Source organism: Drosophila teissieri, chromosome X (assembly GCF_016746235.2).
Source record: "Drosophila teissieri strain GT53w chromosome X, Prin_Dtei_1.1, whole genome shotgun sequence".
Classification (NCBI taxonomy): domain Eukaryota; kingdom Metazoa; phylum Arthropoda; class Insecta; order Diptera; family Drosophilidae; genus Drosophila; species Drosophila teissieri.
Window position 1 is genome coordinate 2147454 of NC_053034.1, and position 18701 is coordinate 2166154.

Genomic DNA, 18701 nt, shown 5'->3' on the forward strand with positions numbered 1-18701 from the left:
CCCGTTCCCGTTGCCGTTCCCAATCCTATTCCCATTCCCATTGCCAGCCAGCAAATGCAGCAAATTGATGACAGTTGGCAGTCAGCTCATAACACTTGATCTAAATGCGTTTGGCCAAGCAGGCAACTACTCAGCTGAATGTAACATTGTAAATTACTGGTTTTATATGTTTTCTCCTCACTTCAAGTTGAACACTCATACGCAGTGTGGCCTCTGCTTAAATACGCATCACTTAAGCAGTTAATGCATGCAAATGCCACAGTTTATTGCACATACGCAGTGTGGCTCTGCTCGAATTGATCAAGATGGTTGCATTTTTAGACAAAAAAAACAAGACTAGGATAAAGAAATATTTTTGGGTTTTGATGAGCCCACAATGGGCTAAGTTTGAAAGCCGTAGGGCAACAAGAAATACGTGTGCGTGTGTACAGTTCTTTGTAATTTAATCACTCAAAAGAAGTTTTGTCAGAGTTTAAAATTCTTGGCAAGTGCAAAGTGGAAGCCTAGAAATATAACACGTAGCGCAGTGTTGTCTTCATAAAACAACAAAAATTCCATTCTTAATTGCGGTTTTCTTTAAGCTTTTATAAATCTAGAAAATATAGCAATTCACAGGCAAAAGTAATGCTTAAACAATTTACGAGTACAAGTAATGCGCTTTTAGGGGTCCCCTTTTTTTTCGTGGACCTTTCATCAAATGGAATTCAATCGACTGCTTTGCCGACTGAATTTTTTCCCTCCCTCACATCCAACATCACAACGTCCTTTCTGCCACTTGTCGCCTAAAAGCCTCGCAGCTGCACTTTGGTTTTCGGGCCTCAGGCGAAAAAAAAGGAAGAAAAAAAAGGAAAAACTGGAAAACACAAACACTCGCACAAGGCCAAGTTGGCAAGCAAGTTGGCAAACGGAGGGGGGGAAAGGGGGAAATTTCGAGCCGGCTTAATGCATGGCCAAATGAGCGCCAAGGACTCATTCTTTCGCCAGAGCAATTAAGGATCGAGAGCACACGCGCAAAATGGCAAAAATGTTTACGCTATTAACGCACAATTAAAGATAAAACGTGGCGCACAATCCGCTGGCCACAGCGGAACACAACGGCCAAACCGAAATGTAACGTAAAGAAATGGGCAAAAACGAAAACAAAATATCCTGGGTGGCGGTAAGAGGACGAAAAGTTGCCACAAAAAGGGCAATTCATTAGGAGGCGAGAGGAGATTGAAGCATATGCTGGTCGAGGGTCAGGGAATCGGATCGGATGGGCTCGCTTTCGGATTCAGTTCAGTTCAGTTCAGCTGAGCTCAGTTCGGTTCGGTTCGGTTTGGGACCGCGGCCGTGTCATAAAAACAAATGTGAACAGGCCAGACGGCACAAAAGGCCGCGACCAGGCCAACAAAAAATACAAAAAAAAATAAAAAAAACGAAAGGTGGGATGGGGGATGGGGGCGTCTCCCAGGGAACTCGCCCACTCTCCGCCTGGATAAATACTGCAGCAGCACAAATATGCGACAGCAGTAGCAGCAACATCGACCCTGGCGCATTCATTTCATTCAACTTGCCTTCAAAGGGGCACGTATAGGGATGCCAGAAAATACAGAAATACAGCAGCGATATATAAACATATAAATATTATATCAAGTTGAGCGTTTTTTATGACAAATAAAATAGCGTTATTCAATGTCCACTCTCTCTCTGGTGTTAAATTCAATTGCAAGGATCACGACCAAAGCTCTCTGGAAACAAAAGAAAATGCCATATAAAAGCTATAATTTGTAAAATAAAAAATCCAATAAATGATGTTCCGATATGATAAAGATACTATCCCATTCTATCCCATTGATATTCTGCCGACCTTATGATATTCATCCCTGGTCAGGTGTGTGAGTGGGTGGGTGGCAAGTAAAATGGGTGGAAAGCGGGAAAGCGGGAAAGGTTGGGTCCCCGGGTATGCGCGCATTATTTTTGATTTGGCAACAGCGATGGCCCCCAAACCAACAGTAAACAAATTAAGTCGAGCGTAAAGTCGGCCAGCGGAAAGGGGGCGTTGCCATCAAGGGGCGTGCCAGGTCGGGTCGCTGGGCAGGGGAATGGGGAAGGGGGAATGGGGACGCATGCAAGCGTGCAGAAATCGCAACAAATTAAAAGAGCCACAAACAAAAACGAGAGCCCCGAAAGCAAAAGCCGAATAAGATGACTGAACACGCCAAATTGTGGAACGGGGGCTGAAGAACGGGGAGTGCTGAATACTGAATACCGAATACTGAATGGCGAATAACGAATAACCAAAGCCCGAATGAGGCAAACGAAACATCAAAAAAAAAACAAACATTTGGAAAAACGAAAATGCCAAAAGTAAAAGTGAAAAACTTGAGATAAATTGGCTTCGACAAGGAACAAGTTTTCCCCAATGGAAGCCGATCAATTTAATTGCTTCTATGACATCAGAGGGCCATTTAATTGACTACTCATCTGTACCGAGATTTGTAACATCAAGTGGGCAGTTGCTACGAAAACGTAAGTACTTCATATATACTGGATACTTAAACTAAACTTAAACTGCTTTTGGCAGTAGCACAAAAGGGTCACATTTGCAGCACTGTGATTATTTGATAGTCCTGCTTTTAAGGGCATTAGGCAACGACGGAAATTAACAATTCCCACACAGAAGCACGACAACAAGGACTCTCGCTCCTTCTTGGTCCTTCTGACAGGACGAGGCGCATTTGTGTAATGAATACAGTGCACGTACTCAGTGGCGGTCAGCTGGTCAGCTAGGCAGCGAGTCAGCGAGGCCAATGGGCATCGGCCAGAAGGGATATCCACACCGCACTCTTGGCCCTCTGTCATAATTAGTTATGGGCGTCGCAGCGACTTTACATTATCCAAGGAGCGAGTCCTGCCCCTCCCCGCGCCGCTCCTCCCCGCACTCCATGCTAATGATGCCTGCGCGTCCGAACAGCCGTGTGTGCTCCTAATGGCCACCGCACAGGAATGCAGCCAGCTGGTGTTGGTGCCTCTGGTTTGGCCACCCCCTGACCATCAAAACCGACACTTAGCTCCCCGCTCCTGCGCTCCACACACACACACAGTGACATATCTATATATAAAATATATATATATGTATATACATATATATGTTGCACGTGCCGCGCACATTTCACGCTAAGAGCGCCGTAAAATGAAGGAGACAACTTTGCTGGAAACTGCCCGAAAATGCATCATCCCATATGAGGGGTGGTGTGCTAAAAGTCTAAAAGTTGCATTGCTAATTTGGGTGGAAAAGTTGCAAAGACGACCGCCTGCTGCAAAAGGCCAATGTCACCTCACAGAGAGAAATATCCCAAGGCTTCGATGTTATGATAATGCATCAAAACACAAAAACACAATCGAAAGGCAACCTGTTCAAAGTGAACTTCTGTGACCATGCAATGCAATCATTTGCTTGTAATTAGGTTATTCTCGAATATTCTCCAAGTGAACCGATTAATATTCTATGCGTGGCTTTTGATTACAGTTTGGCAGAGTGTGGCTCCATCGATGGACATCGAAGCGAAGAACAGAAAAAGGAGCGTACGTATGCCATCCGATATTGATACGCAAGGCCTGCTGGCGACGCTGCGGCGGCTTTAACTTTTTGGCAAATGGCACCGCTGACCTCAGCTGCAGCCGAAGTCACGTCTGGGTCACCAAAGACACGGTCGAGACGAGCGTCGCCAGCGGAAGCGGAAGTGGAAACGGAAGTGGATGTGGAAGTGGAATTGGAAGTTTGGGTAGCAGCACAAGCAAGTTGAACTTAAATTAGTTTAGCCAAAGCAGTTTGATTGCTTCTCATACCAAATTGAAATGCAACCAGGGCGAAGTTGCACCGCAGCCCAGCCACAAAATCACTTTGGCTCCCAGCTTACACTTCCACTCAATTCCAACCACACTTTCTATATAATAATTGGCGCTGGGGGAGGCATTGGCAATGCCATCGCCATCGCCATCGTATCGTAAACTTTGACAATAAAATCCATAAAATGTCAGCAAGATATAGAAAACAATACAATGGCGGGGCGACGCTTGAAAAGCGCGAACAATGGGGCAAATCAAAATTTATGGCTAACAATTAAGTGGCAAGTATCGAGAGAGCGATTACATACTTGTGCCACAAAGAAAAGGGATTTTTCCATGGCACGGAAGTGAAGTGAAGTGGAGTGAAGTAAAGTGGTGTGGTCTGAATGTGGCACATCAAGTGGCTAAATCGCAGCCATCATCGCGGCTTTTGGGCTAAAAATAATGACACTCCACTCCACTCCACTCACTGCGATGTCAACGGAGAAGCGACTTGACGTTCGAAACTCAATTATCATAATTTACTCAGATCCAGAACCAGAACCACGGGCATAAATAAATATCCACGTCAGTCAATTTTAATTTCGCTCCAAGTGAAATGTGAAGTGCGCGCCAAGAAGTATGCAAAGCGATTTTTCATGCACATGTGCCACATGCCACTTGAGGAAGCAGCAGGAGCAGTAGCAGTAGCAGTAGCAGGAGGTGTGGCACTGGCACTGCCACTGCCACTGGCACTGGCAGATAAACAACATCGAATCGCCAGGGTTGTCAACTTCTTCCATCCGCCTACGCCTCCTCCTCCGCCTCCACCTCCACGGTATCCCACATCCCAATGATTGGCGCACATTATCCAGCACCCCAGAAAATGGATGGGGGGATGCGGCAAATATGAAAACAAGTCGGCAGCGGAAGGATCTGGCAACTGGGACTGGGGGACATATATCCACTGGTTCCGTCTCTCAATGACGATGCCCATTCAGATATTTATTATTTATGCCCAGCGAACTCACACACACAGACACACGCAATACCTTTTGCAACTGCTGACATTGTAGCATGAATTTTGCAACAGGCAGCTACAAAAAACACAGAGAAATTGTCGAGTAGATCGAATATGATATACCCAGTAAATATATAATAATTACATATCTACATATATTTTTTTTGAATATTAAGCAATCTATAACCTTGACATTAGAAGCTTGCAGTAGATCAGAAAATTAGAAAGTGCGATTAATCCCAGCCAAGGATGCACCTGTTACAAATTGACATCCTGCATCGAATCGAGTATCCTTAGGCGAATTAAAAAACAAACATGAAAAATACAACAAAAAGTGGAGAGGAAGGCGAGAAGCAGAAGGGCGGAAAAGAAGAGAAAAATCAATAGGCTCACAACGCACATCCTGTGAAATGTGTGACAAGGACACTTCAGCACACACACCCATGGGTAAATTGCCAGCGAAGGACAATGGCAATTAGGGCATCCCAGCCACCATCACCATCACCATCAACATCCCCATCACCATCTACCCTCGAAACTCTCTACGTTTTTGTTTGTGCAAAGGATATGGATTGGTGATGAGCATCAGGCACCAGTTGCGCGGCCGGGTGTACTGCGTCAGCGCCCTGATGGAGATCTCGGGGAATCCCGGATACGGCAGATTCGGTTCGCCGGACGAGCTGGACGAGCTGGAGGACGAGGTGTGCGATGAGTCGCCATCGTCGGAGCTGCAGCTGCCATTGCAACTGGAGGCGGTCGATGAGCTGACCGCTCCACCAGTTCGACGACCTCCTCCTCTGGACCGGGATCGTCCTGCGGCTGTTGCTGCGGCAGCATCGCTCAGCGATGAGGCTCCACTGTGCCGGCGTCCTGTTCGACGACGTGCCGCCTGCTGCTCATCGCGACGATCACGGCGCTCATGACGATCCGATCGTTCCTGACGATCCTGGCGGTCGCGTCGTTCGTGATGTTCCTTTCCCTGATAGCGACGCCTGCTGCTGCCACCACCATCCGAGGCATTCGATGTCTGGCGATGCGATGACCTCTGGCCGCTGCTCGTCCTTTCCGCAGGATTCGCCGACGCCGATGCCGACTTGGCATTGGCACTGGAGGAACTGGTTTTCCGCAACCGCTGGCTGCCCCGCCGATGGCCGCTGGCACCGGAAACGGATACGTTGCTGCCACCGCCCCCATCGACGATCACCGTCATGGGCGGCTCTTCGTTGGAATGCATTTGACTTACTCTGTGGGTGCTGCTGCTGAGCTTGCTGTTGCTGTTGCTGTTGCCGAGGTTGTTGTTGCCAATGTTGCTGTTGCTGTTGCTGTTGCAGCCTTCTGTTGCTGCTGCCACGCGACGTCGCTGGCCATTCCTAGCTGATGCTGCTGCTGCTGTAGTTGCTGCCGCCGATGTTGCCGCTGTCGATGTTGCAAATGTTGCTGATTGAGTGGTAGTTGTTATTGCCGCTGCTGCCGCTGGCTGTGGCAGCATTTTCTGGGGTGCCAACTAAGCGAATTTTGGTCATTCCATCTTCCTGCCGATTGCTGAAATTGAAAAAGGGGAAAGTGAACAATTAGTACAGTCATTAAAATCGAATATTAAATTATAAGTGCAACATCAGCTTACACCGAAACAAAGAGAATTCACAATATTCGTAATATTCCGCAAAAAAAAAACCCATAAACCGCTATATCGCTATCATGTAGAGGATTTAATTATTACTTCTATAATTTCATTTCGAAAATCCCGTTTCTGCAAGTTTTTTCAAATTTTAAGCGCATTACTTATTTCATTACGCTTTAATGAGCTCATTTGAACAATTTTCTTCTGGTGTACGTGCAAAGTTTCGGGAATTGATTTTTAATGCGATACTTGGCGCCAGCAATGGGCGCCAACCAAACCACCCACCCCCAAAGTGAGCCACCCAACCACTCACCCACATAATGAAGCCAAAACATAATTTATACGCACGTGCGTTGCTTTTTCTGAAAACTTGATGTATGTGTGTGGGCATGTGTGGGTGCGTGCGTGTGGAGTACGTAAAAATAATGAGAAGCACATTTTGTGCGTATAGACAAGAAACGTAGCATACTTTTTGGGGGAGACCCTTGTGCGCTCAATCATTAATTACGGCTCGTCGTGTGCGTCTGTGTTTGTGTTTCCTCGTGAGGTAAGGACCTCTAACACATTAACGTGCCAAAAAGTGCTTCGTTGTGGTTTCCCACACACACACACACACACACACGCGCACGAACACACACTTGCAATTGTGTGAAAATTGGCTCATTGATAGGCTGCCAAAGAAATGCCACAAAGGACGAGATTCCTTTGCGAAGCTATTGAGATATTTGTGCGCATCTATGGAATCGATTGAGCAAGCATTTTTGTGTCAAACAATTTATGAAAATGCAGATAGACTAGAAACAATCATCCGACATATGTAGTATGTACATTTAAGTAAACGCAGATAATGGAAGTGTTTTCTTAAATACTCAAAAAAGTTGGATGAATATTGAAACTTTTAAATGTTTGAATATTTTTGTAATTTACTACTATTAATAAAGCATTTAATCGATATATCGTCTTCGGCTTGTCGATTGGGCTATTTGAGAATTGGCAGGACACGTGTCCCTCGGATGTATTTTTGTTGATATTGCCGTTATTGTTATGGTTATTTTGTGGGTGGACCTTAAGACTAGAAATCAAAATAATTAATCGTTGGCTGGCGCCATTTGTTTATCAGCCGGAAACGGAAGTCAGCGCCAAGACAAACAATGCCAAACACACACGCATACACGCACAAACGCACGTGACAATACAAAAGTTGCCGAATTATTTGGAAAATGTTGAGCAGGCTTAAGCAGACAGGAGCAAACACACACAGTGGGACAACTATTGTAAGCGCCTTGCACGAAAACACATGGCACCCATGTAAACTCACACAATCGCGCTGTATCTGTGTGCGAATTACCCCGCCCGTCTGCGCTTGTGTGTGTGTGCCTTACACAGATATACATAATTAAACACAAACAGCGCGGGAAAGGCAACTTTGCTGTTGATATTAGTCAAAGGGCGAGCAAAAATACAAACAAACCCAACCAACCAACCAACACACACTCACACACACACAGACACACACATGTAGACTTTAGCCGAATAACGGGATCAATGTGACATTCAAACATGTCAGATATTAACGCGATAACAATTTGAAATGGGTCAACACAGTGTGCAACATGAATTTATGTTGTAAGTGGACTCAGACTGTAGATATATATCGACATAAACGGTTTCCCAAAACGAGAGCGCGCTTATTGAGTTCATTCCAAATGGATTTGCCAGCCATTGTGTATTATTATATCGCATAACAAATTGGAATTCGATTGAAAATAATTCCAAAAGGGGAAAGTCTGGGTTTAAGTCTAGCTTAATCCATATAATACGGTTACATTTGGCATTCGCTGTACTTTGTTTAAGTACGAGTTGAAAATTATTATTTTGCAGTATTGATATTACAAAATAAACTTTAATAAGACATATGAACCTGCACAACTGTCACTCTTAGTTGTCTTGCTGCTTTTTTCACTTATCACCAACCAATTTGTTATTTACCCACACATACACACACACACGTTGTTGTCTGCTAGTTGGCCCCCTTTCGCTTTGCCGCCGGCGGGTTAATGTAAACAACAACCAGGACAACTCACTCTTCAGACTGTCGGTGCCATGAAAATATGCAAATAAATTGTCGCTTATGTGGCAAGATATTTGCACAGTTCTCCATGGCCCGCATACTTTTTATTCTGCGGCTGTCGTGGAATCTGCGGATATATAATTCACTTTTAAATGCAAAATCAAGCCCCTGTCATTGATAGCTGTCTCTGGAGCAGAGTGAAAATAATAAAAAAAAAAAAAATAGCACACAAAAAAATAAAGAAAAACGGGAGGGCAAGTCAAGGAAGGAGTCGCACGAATAATAAGCATACGCAGCGTGGTACACACGTTGGCAAATAAATCAGTGGCAGCGCGCCTCGATGTCGCCCGACGGCATGGAGATCCTTTTTTTTGTGACTCTCAGCTCATGGGAGTCCTTGCTCGTGCCTGGAAGATTTATGCTCACCGCCTGCCTGCCTTATGAGGCAGAGCCTGTCGGGAAAAGTCGCCGACATTAGCATAAAGCTGATGCCATTTTTCGGGGCAGTGGGAAGTGAGAACTTTGAGCAGAATACAACTTAACTTTCGGTTATCAATGCCCATTCCGATTGCCATCCCATTAGGCAATGGGCAACGGTCAGTTGTGGGGATGTGGCTATCTTCGGATCTCTTGCGATTTACCCGGGAATACCAGTTCCAATCTCTCGAGTCCTGCTGTATTTAACATTAATATTTATGATTGCTCATCTGTGTATAAATCGATGCTCGGTCTCGCTTTCGCCGCTTTTGCCGCTTTTGCCGCTTTTGCCGCCTTCATTGCTTGCTTATTGCGCCGATTTTATTATTATTTTTATTTGGCTTGACTGGCATAAAAAAGGCAGTTGAAGGAGAAAACTCATTTTCATGTTCAGCAGCTGCCAGAAAAACAGACAGTTGCATATATATATGAATACCTGCTTGAACTTCGTTTTTTTGTTTTGTTTTTTTGCTTTCATTTGATTTTCCAATCCAAGTGGGCCCACCGATTTCCACCGCTTTTCTTGCTTTTCAGCTTCATTGAGCGCATTTGTTGCTCACGCTTTTCATTTCCTTTTTTATTTTGTTTTGATTGCCCTGGCTGGGGACTTGAGCTTTACTTTCTTTTACTTTCCTTTACTTTCATACTTTTCATTCACGGCCACACGCTACTTATTGTCGTTTTAAATACGCAGACATAAAATTCATATTTTTATGCGTCACTTTTTATTGGCCCATGAATGGCGGCCACTAAGCCGGTCGGAAAATTCAGCGTACGGGAATCCAGCGTTCGGCGGTATCCCGAATTCCGGAATCCACCTGGCGCAGTCAGTTGAGCACAACCGTAAATTTCCGTGCAGAGCATCCACAGAATCCCTTCAACATCCTCCATATACGCGTATATGTACGTAGTAGTATATGCTTTTCCCTTTTTGGCAGTTCGATAAATTCTGTACTTTTTTATTTGCAACTTTTACGTAATACGGTTAATGGAATCTGTGTGGGTATGCGTGGGCCTTATTCATTATTCGATAAATATTCAGCATGCGAGCATGTGAAATGCACGTCTTGAGCTTCGATTGGGGGCCGTGGGTTGAGCGATTCAATTTGGTAATGGAAGTCGTAATCGATAAAATCGATTTATAGCCGCGTCAATCGCTCAGTTGGCCAGGCTATCGATAGCAGTCGATTGGCCACTGGTTTTGTAATAAATATCAAAGAGATATTCCAGATTTTAAATTTAAATAGTCGTATCAGTTGCCAAATTATTCTTCTTTAGTAGTCATGCACTTCGTAATTATGATTATTACCCATTTGCAAATCTATTAAACATTTGCAATATATTTTTAATAGACACTCATATTTCAGCCATCGTTAGCTCTCGTAAATGTGCCATAAAATACACTCTTCATTTGTTTTACGCTCGTAATTATCGCCAGGCCTTGGCTAGAGTATTTTTCATTTTAATCACAAAAATGTATTTAAAATCGTAAGCTCATCAGTATCGTTATGCATTATATTCAATGGCCTCCCTGGCGAATTGAACGAACAATCAATATCGAAACGCTTTTAATGGAATTGCACCAATTGAATTCGCTCAACGATTGCCGATGACTTAATTTGATCATTTTGCGTTGCGACGACTCCATTGGATATTCGACCCCGAATCGAATTAAATGTTCTTCTTGTTTGCTTTTATTGACTTTAAACTTTTAACTGTTAACCGCATTTCCTTAACCACCAGCAAGCAGTTGCAAAATTTCAGTTCCGAATTATTGCGCATACGCCGCGTGGGCCGGGCCAGCGTTCAGTCAACGTTTTTTTGGCATCTCGCTTTTAAGTAATGAGAACGGCGATGGCGCCTTCATCTCCGCCTCATTGGCAGCATCTGTTAAATAATACAGAATGGAACAGGCGGAAGAGGTGGAAATGGTGGAAAAGGTGAAAAAGCAGGGTGGAGGAAATCAGGAAAATTCACGAGGAAAATGCCAAGGAAATGGAAGCCATCCAAGGTTGTGGCCATGTCGCATCGATATTGTAAATTACTTTTGCTGCGCTCTAGCTGACATTGAGAATTCCTGCGGAAACAAAAAGGTGAAAACAAAGAAGCAATCCTTTTGCCTTCAGCAAAATCACAGAATTATGCTGATTTAATGCTTCTGGGGAATACCAAAACTAATCGCCGACTAGGTGGGAATACATAAATGTGGGAAAACTGATAGAGATATAAATATCTGGGCCAAACGAGCACCAAAAACCCCATGAATTTTTATGCAAATTCTTTTCGGGTTCAACTTGTTGAGCCGAAGTGATGCCACAAGCTATTTTTCCTTATTTTTTTGGGGTGGAGCAAGACGAAGGGCAGAAGGCAGACTTTTCACAAATTAAACAAATAAGACAACAAGGGACAACAAAGCTCTAATTCGATTTAAGTCTGAAATTTCCCACACCAGCAAAGGAAGGAAAAATTTCGGAAATGACAACGACATGTAAATACTTTTGCCCGCACCCCACACAAAAACATGTGAAATACACAAAATATCCCTCACTTGCCTAACACAAAACAAAAAAAAAAACCAAAAAAAATAAAAAAGAAAACAAAAAGTGAAAAGAAGAAAAACGAATTTTCGGTTGTTGACAAAAAGCCAGAGGCTGGGCAAAAGTTTTCTTGGTATTCGTATGCGTGTATTCGTACTCCCAAATCGAAAAGCACACGAATGAATTTTCATTCAATTATCTTGAACATTCGCCCGACTCTCCAGTCTCCAGTTGGTTTGGTTTGGTTTCGTTTGTTTGTTTGTCTCGTCTGGGGAATGAAACTAGCCCCAAACTGTTCGGCTCCGGACCAAAAAGGACGAACAGGATGCGAAGGACGCGAAGGAGGAAGGCAGGAAGGCCGGGCACGTTGTGGCCATTGTCTTGGCTGGAAATTCATAGCCGCTCTGTTTCAATTTTCGGTCAGTCGTGGTCCTGTCTCCATCCACATCCACCTCTTCATCCTCATCTTCATCCTCATCTTCATCCTCATCCTCATTCTTGTCCTTGTCCTTACTCGCGCTCTCGCTTTTTATCTCCGTGGAGTGGAGTGGAGTGTCCTGTGTCCCGAGTCCTGTGCCCGATGGCCGGTGCTCCATGCCATAAAATTTCATTTTATCAAACACTGAAAACGTGTCGGCTTGCACTCAAGGTAAACACGCTGGTACACAGCGGAAAAAATATGCGTAAATGGTTTTCTTATAATTTGATAATTTGATTTTTAACTATGTAAAATAAGTAAGCTCTGGATTACAATATACATAATTGTTAATATATCTGACTATTAATTTCTGCGGTTCTTCTAAGATTTAATGAACAAATTGCAGTTGGCACACTCTCGCGCAGTGTTTTTATGCCGCATAGCAGTGGGCCATAATGTCTTTAAAATGGAGTACTCGTATCTCTAGTGCGCCGTGAAGTTTGTTAAGGAAATCATCTGTATCTGTATCTGTCCTAGGGCAGTTAATGGTGCGATCTGTGCGACGACACTTGTCATCCGGGGTGGCTGACCCTTGCCCCCAAACCCTTGACCACAGAGAAGAATGTATTCCCGCCTTTATGACCCAAAAGTCTGTTCTTGATCATTTTCAATTAAACTTGGCCCGCCCATCGCCCTATTTTCGCCATTGTCCGCCCTGTCAGTTGACGCAATTTCTGGTTTTTAATTGGCCATCATCAGGTCAGCACGGACTTTTGAAATTGGCCAAATAATTTACTTGCCGTCTTGTTGTTATGCCTTTATTCACGTTCCCCTTTAGGCTGCTCTGTTGATTAGGCTGGGAAAAAAGTGAAAAGTAAAAAGTGGAGTGGTGGTTGTTCAAGAACTTGCCTAATTGTCCCGTCTTCGGGGAGTTGAGAATGGCATGGCGAAACTTTTGCGCCGCTCGTAAAAAGAAATGTTTGGCAAATGAAAAGGCGGCGAGAAATGCGGCAGTTAAATTCGCAAATTGAGTCGAATGAATAACTAAGTGGGCGCAGAAGGCGAACGCAAAATTGTGGCTGGTTGCATCATGAAGTTTGCATTAAGTTTTATCGGAAATTTTAATGTTTGCACATACTCGTATATAAAAATATAAAGATTTCAGACTTAGGACTGCAAAATTCCTAATTCCTAAATTCCCAAACTTGTTAATAGCACTAGATTTTTTATAGTCGCTACACTTGTTCCCAACTGCAAAAGTTCGCAGTGTAAAAAAACCCTGAACTATAACACCCAATTAAAAAAAAAAGAGAAACCCTGCCAAATTTGGCCATCTTGACCCTTGGCTTAGCGTCCACAGTTAAGAGTGTTTCGGTTGTTTTAACCCAGTTTCCGTGGCCGTCATAAAAACGTGGTATGACAATTAGGCCCACAGCTCAGTGAAAGCAGCCGTACGGCTCTATGTTGGCTCTATGAATAACCACAAGCAAACACTGGACCCATTCGAAACCGAATGTGCTGAGACTGCAGCCGAAAGATACGATGAGGAGACCCGGGATCTTGTCCAATTTTCCGACACATGACAAAAAAAAGAAAAAAAGAAAGAAAGAAAGAAAACCCTAAGCCAGACTCAGCAACAGAAACGGATTCATGGAACTGTGAGCTATGGAACTGTGATTTGAAACTGAACTGAAATATGAAACTGAGAAGGGAACTGCAAGTGGGACTGGGACTCAAGTTGTTCACCTTGAGACCTATTCGCCAGCCACATGACAACTGTCCCAGCATTTTGACCTGGTGCTAAACCGAAAAGCAGAAAACACGGAATACAGCATACAGCATACAGCATACAGAATACAGAATACGAAATACAGAAACACACTTTTGACCTTTGCCAGTGTGAGAGGAATGTTAGAATATAAGAACAACATGGCCTAGCACTTGTCTACCCTTTTGGCCTCGTCATTGTTTGCCCCACAGGCCCCAAAACTGGCAATAAACTTGTCTATTTAAGCACATGCCACAAAAAGAGACGACTAGATGTACGGTGCATGGTTAGGGGATGCAGGATGCTTTAGGTTGTAGGTTGTAGGTTGTGGGCTGGGGCTTCGGTTGGAGGGGTTTACTATGCCAAGACATTGTTGAGCTCTTTTTAGAGCAGTTCTCATTTCTTTTGTTCGGTGTGTGCGACTGTTTGCCTGTGTGTTAGTGTGTGTGTGTGTGGCAAGCTCAATTTGAATTAAATTCAATTTTTTTTCTTGCATTCAACTGTGCCACTTCAAGGTTGCCCACAGAACCAAGTTGCAACAGCAGCAGCAACAAACAGGCAACAGCCTTTTTGCATTTGCCAGCGGCCATTAGGCCGAGATACCACCCACTACCCACTACCCACCACCATTTGCCGCATTTGGCCAGTTTTTGAACAGATCCCACGCTTGACTGGCCTGATTTCTGCCCCTTCTGCTTTTGATATCCATTAATGTGGTATATTGGTTGCAAGTCAAGTGTGATGATCGATAAATAGTTGGAGAATCTCTAAAATGAAGCTCTTGGTATTCAATATTCCGAATTTTTAAATTACATTAAGATCTCGTCATTATCTGGTATAAATGTACAAAATGTAATCCAATGAGCAACTCGGTATCTTATAGCCTGAGCGCTTGGCAAAATGGTTCTCTTGTGTTTTTCTTTTATTAGTTTTTCTTAATTCTTTTTTGGGTTTTGGCCCATTTTTGCACGTTAATTCTCGTTCGCTTCTTGCTGCTTTGCTTTCAATCTTTCTGTTTGCATTTTTCGGAGGCCAGAACCCCCGTGTAGATGAAAAGGCATTCCATTCCAAAAAGCTGCCTTGCAATTAAGAAATTTGTCAGTTCGCAGTGCAGCCAAACGAAATGGAATGAAAACGAATTGAAATCAAATGCAATGCAATGCTATGCTATGCAATGCGCAATGAAATGAAATCAAACGTAATGAAATGAAATGAAAAGCATTCAATTGAACTGTGAGGGGGGGAAAACTGAACGGAAAACCATGTGCCACAAAGGCAGTCGTCTAATGAGCGCATAATTAAGGCGCAAAAACCCGATGGCGATGATGACGTTTCGCCATAAGTTGAGTTATACATTTCAATTTTCGAGACCAGACCCACTTTGATGATGATGATGATGATGATCGCCATCGCAATGATGAGGATAATGCCTGGGTGGTGGCTGTGGTGGTGGTGGTAGTGGTGTCGTTGTACTAAAACTGGGACATAGCCAACTTTTGCTCTGCTATCTGCCGCACTTCCTGTTTCCGGTGACACTTCCCCACATTCCCCTTTCCAGCAACAACAGAAACAACAGAGGCAACAACATCAGTGGCTTCCTGTACATCGTCTATGCCATTATGGCCACTTGAGTTGATGCCAAAGCTGCCATTTGTTGCCCTCTCTTCTCACACCGTTAAATGTTTTGTTTAGTCCTTCGTCCTGGATGCTCCCCCTTCCATGCTCCTTCTAGGATGGGGATGGGGATGGGGATGGGGAGCTCCTCGGATGCCAATGCCGCCATTGGATGTCATTTTTCGGCTCTTTGAGCGCACAAGTTGCCACGATTTATGTGCAACTCCGGCAAAACAGCAACAACTTTTGGCTAAGAGCAGCCATATCGACTAAGTGCATTTGGTCGTTCTGCATACTTGGCACTGGAAACTACTGGCCTCTGTGGGCCAGCCAGCAAACACAGCACTTACCTCATCGTAAACGGGGCTACAAAGTTGTAACTTCATTAGCAATATCACTTTCAGTACAATCGAATTTGCTCTATGAAAACATTTATATTGACACTGGCCAAACTTTAATATACATATATCCATATGTGGATATTTATTTGCAATTAATTAATATTTTCGCAGTAACAGGGCAAATTTAAACAGTCGCTTCACGATAATTAAAACGAGCTGGATGCTTGGTTTTGTTGTGTTTTGACTATATCATTTGTTTCTGATTAATTTTTGCTCATTTTTGTGTAGTTCTTTAAATAAGTGCTCTAGATTTTTCCTTTCAACTGGTGTTTACAAATAAATGGCTACTCCTAGTCGACTCACCTCATTTTGGAATACCCCCTATCTATTGTTGGCCATCTGATGGTCGTTGCATTTTTGGTTTAGCCAGCTTCCTGATTTCCTCCGTCCTGCGGCTCCATACCATGTCCTGCATCCTTCGTTCTTCGTCCTGCGTCCTGCGTCCTCCCGCCCGCAGCTTAAATTACACACTTCCGCCTTCCTTCCTGCTATTCTGTGTCCTGCTCTCTGTGCTCGCAGTCCGCAGCTCGCAGGCCATTCAACTTCCTAAACGGGTTTGTCAGCCCGCCTGCATACTTCCGGCGGATTCAGGAGCATCTGGTCCTGGCCCATTGGCAAGCTGTCCTATTTCGTTCTGCTGCAAACTTATGTTTATTAACTCAACCGAAAGCGGACAAAAGGGACGGCTGCCTGTGCCGCCTTTATTGGCATTAAAACAGGGGAAATGCGGCGGTTATACGAGCATTATCGGTTTGTTTCCGCTTCCGTCAATCGCTTTTCCCTCAACTAATTACGATTTACTGGAAATTGGAGCGGAGAATTTCACCACTAACTGCTTGATAAATGATAAATTCAAGTAAGGTTCTAGATAGGCAACATTATGGGTTCTAAAGCGATACTTCATAAAAATATCCAGTAATTTGAGTCATATTAAATATATATAATCCCCTAAACTCTTGCACACCTACTCCTATGTATGTATGTATAACTCAACCTGTTGTTATGCACTTGCTTGCTGGAAAGAATTTATGAAACTACGCACCGTCACATCGTTTTCTTGGCAAGATTCTCGAAACTTTTGCCACTGCATTTCCCTTCGTTTCCAACTTTTCCCTTCCGAGGCACCCGCCCACCAATAAAATAAAAGGCAAAAGGAAATGCCGTGAAAAGTTTTGGCTCTCGTCTGGGGTTTTCTTGGTTTTTGTGCCAAAAATTAATTAGGCTAATTAAAATGCTGGCATTGGAGGCGGATAAAGATGAGGAACCAGCTGAAGGTGCTGCCAAAAAACTTCAAGTTCAAAGTTCTTCTTTTTGGCGGCGACGGCGGCGGCGGCGGCGGCAACGCACTTGGCACACTTGATTGAATGAAAACTTTGCCACCTGTCCGTGCTCCCTTTGCTCGGGAAAAGGAAAAATTAATTAACCTGGCCGAAAGAAGTGCAACTTCTTCGCTCTGCCTTTAGCAATCACAATTGGCAACAAAAAAAAAACTCAAAACTCGAAACTCGAACTTGAAATATAATTAAGCTGTTTTCTCGGACAGTTGTCGTCGCCTTTTATTTTATTTTATTTTTTTTGGCAACCCTCCGAGTATCTTGAAATCAATTAGCGCACGTCACTCCAGTCGTGAGTATTCTCGGGAAAATCGGGAACGAAATGGGACATGGAAATGGGAACCCAAAATGCGGGGTCACCACTATGGACAGCTTGGGCCGCGGGTCATTTGCCATCTGTCATGCGAGAGAAAAAAAAAGGTGAAAAAAAAGTATGAAAAGTGAAACCAAAAAAAAAACAAAAAAATGTTCCAAGTGCGACACTGCCGTCCGCGTTTTTCCACGGACTTTTCCCGAGTTTTCCCCACATTTCCCGCCCGCTTTTCACGGGCTTTTCCACGCATGGCCGCCGGCCACTTGAGCTCCGGTTTCAGCTGCTGCTCTACAATTTAGACTTTAGTTTTCATTTAGGTGTCCGTTTCGTGTTGTTGTCACACTTTTTCGCCAGAAATGTATATATACATATTTACTCGATATATTTATATATATGTAGCTGTATGGGATGCAAATGTATCCACTTAAAATACAGAGCTTTTAAAGTGCCCCAACTTTGGAGCATTAATGGGCCAAGCGTTTTTGCAGCTTATGAGATTTACTGGCACTTTGCCAAAAGTTAGCATTCTTCTCATTTTTATTGTTTACCACTTTACGTATTTATCTTTCCATTAATTGTCTTCTTTTGAAGCCGCAGGAATTATCTCTTTTTAAAGTATTTCTTTGGGAGTATTTAAAGTTAATGAAATCCTTTCAAACCTGAAGGTCGCCGACTGGAAACTTGAGAATCGCCATCGAAGCTGCAGCTCCTCCTCGCCTCTTCATCATTTCCCCTGTGCAAGTCAAAGGTCAAGTGCAACTGCGAATCGCCAGCAATTATCCATCGCCGCTCACAATTCAGCGTTTTACATTTTTTTTTTTTTGGCATTGCATTGCTAAATGCCTTCATTAAAAGCGGCAAGTGCACAGTGTGCTCCCAAAAAACGCAGCCAGCGACTCCAACGACCTTACATTTTGAGAAGTGGGTGATGGGTGGTGGGTGGTTTCAGGTGCTCACTGGCAGAAACAAAGAGCATGTGCAGCACAAAGGAGGCTAAAAGTGCTTCAAAGGCAAAAGTTGGCTGTCTGTGCAGAGAGCGAAAAACACAAATGCCTTAAATACAAAAAAGAAAAACTGCCATTCAGGCAACGGATTTACTCTCTTATTAAGGAAAATTCGTTCGTATTTAAATTTGTGTAAGCTACTTATTTCTCAGCGCGCAGGTATATTTATAGCGAATAATCCAGGCAAATTTAATTGGCACTTTAAGGAGTGACACATTTGAAATGGCGTTTTTTTCCCCCAAGTGCACGCGTGCCAGTTGCATTTGAGCAGCTGACATCGCTTTGTGGAGAACCCTTTTTTTCCCGCTGGGT

General features: G+C 43.7%; 1 protein-coding gene across 1 annotated transcript in view; it reads right to left on the minus strand.

Annotated features, from left to right (window-relative positions):
* The window catches only part of LOC122624036 (voltage-dependent T-type calcium channel subunit alpha-1G), an 82047-nt gene that overhangs the window by 36607 nt on the left and 26739 nt on the right, over positions 1-18701 (minus strand). Inside the window, exon 4 of the mRNA XM_043803464.1 lies at positions 5401-6373. Within this exon, the coding sequence (XP_043659399.1) occupies positions 5401-6320 (920 nt within the window). The 5' untranslated portion in view covers positions 6321-6373. The remainder of the gene's footprint in view (positions 1-5400; positions 6374-18701) is intronic.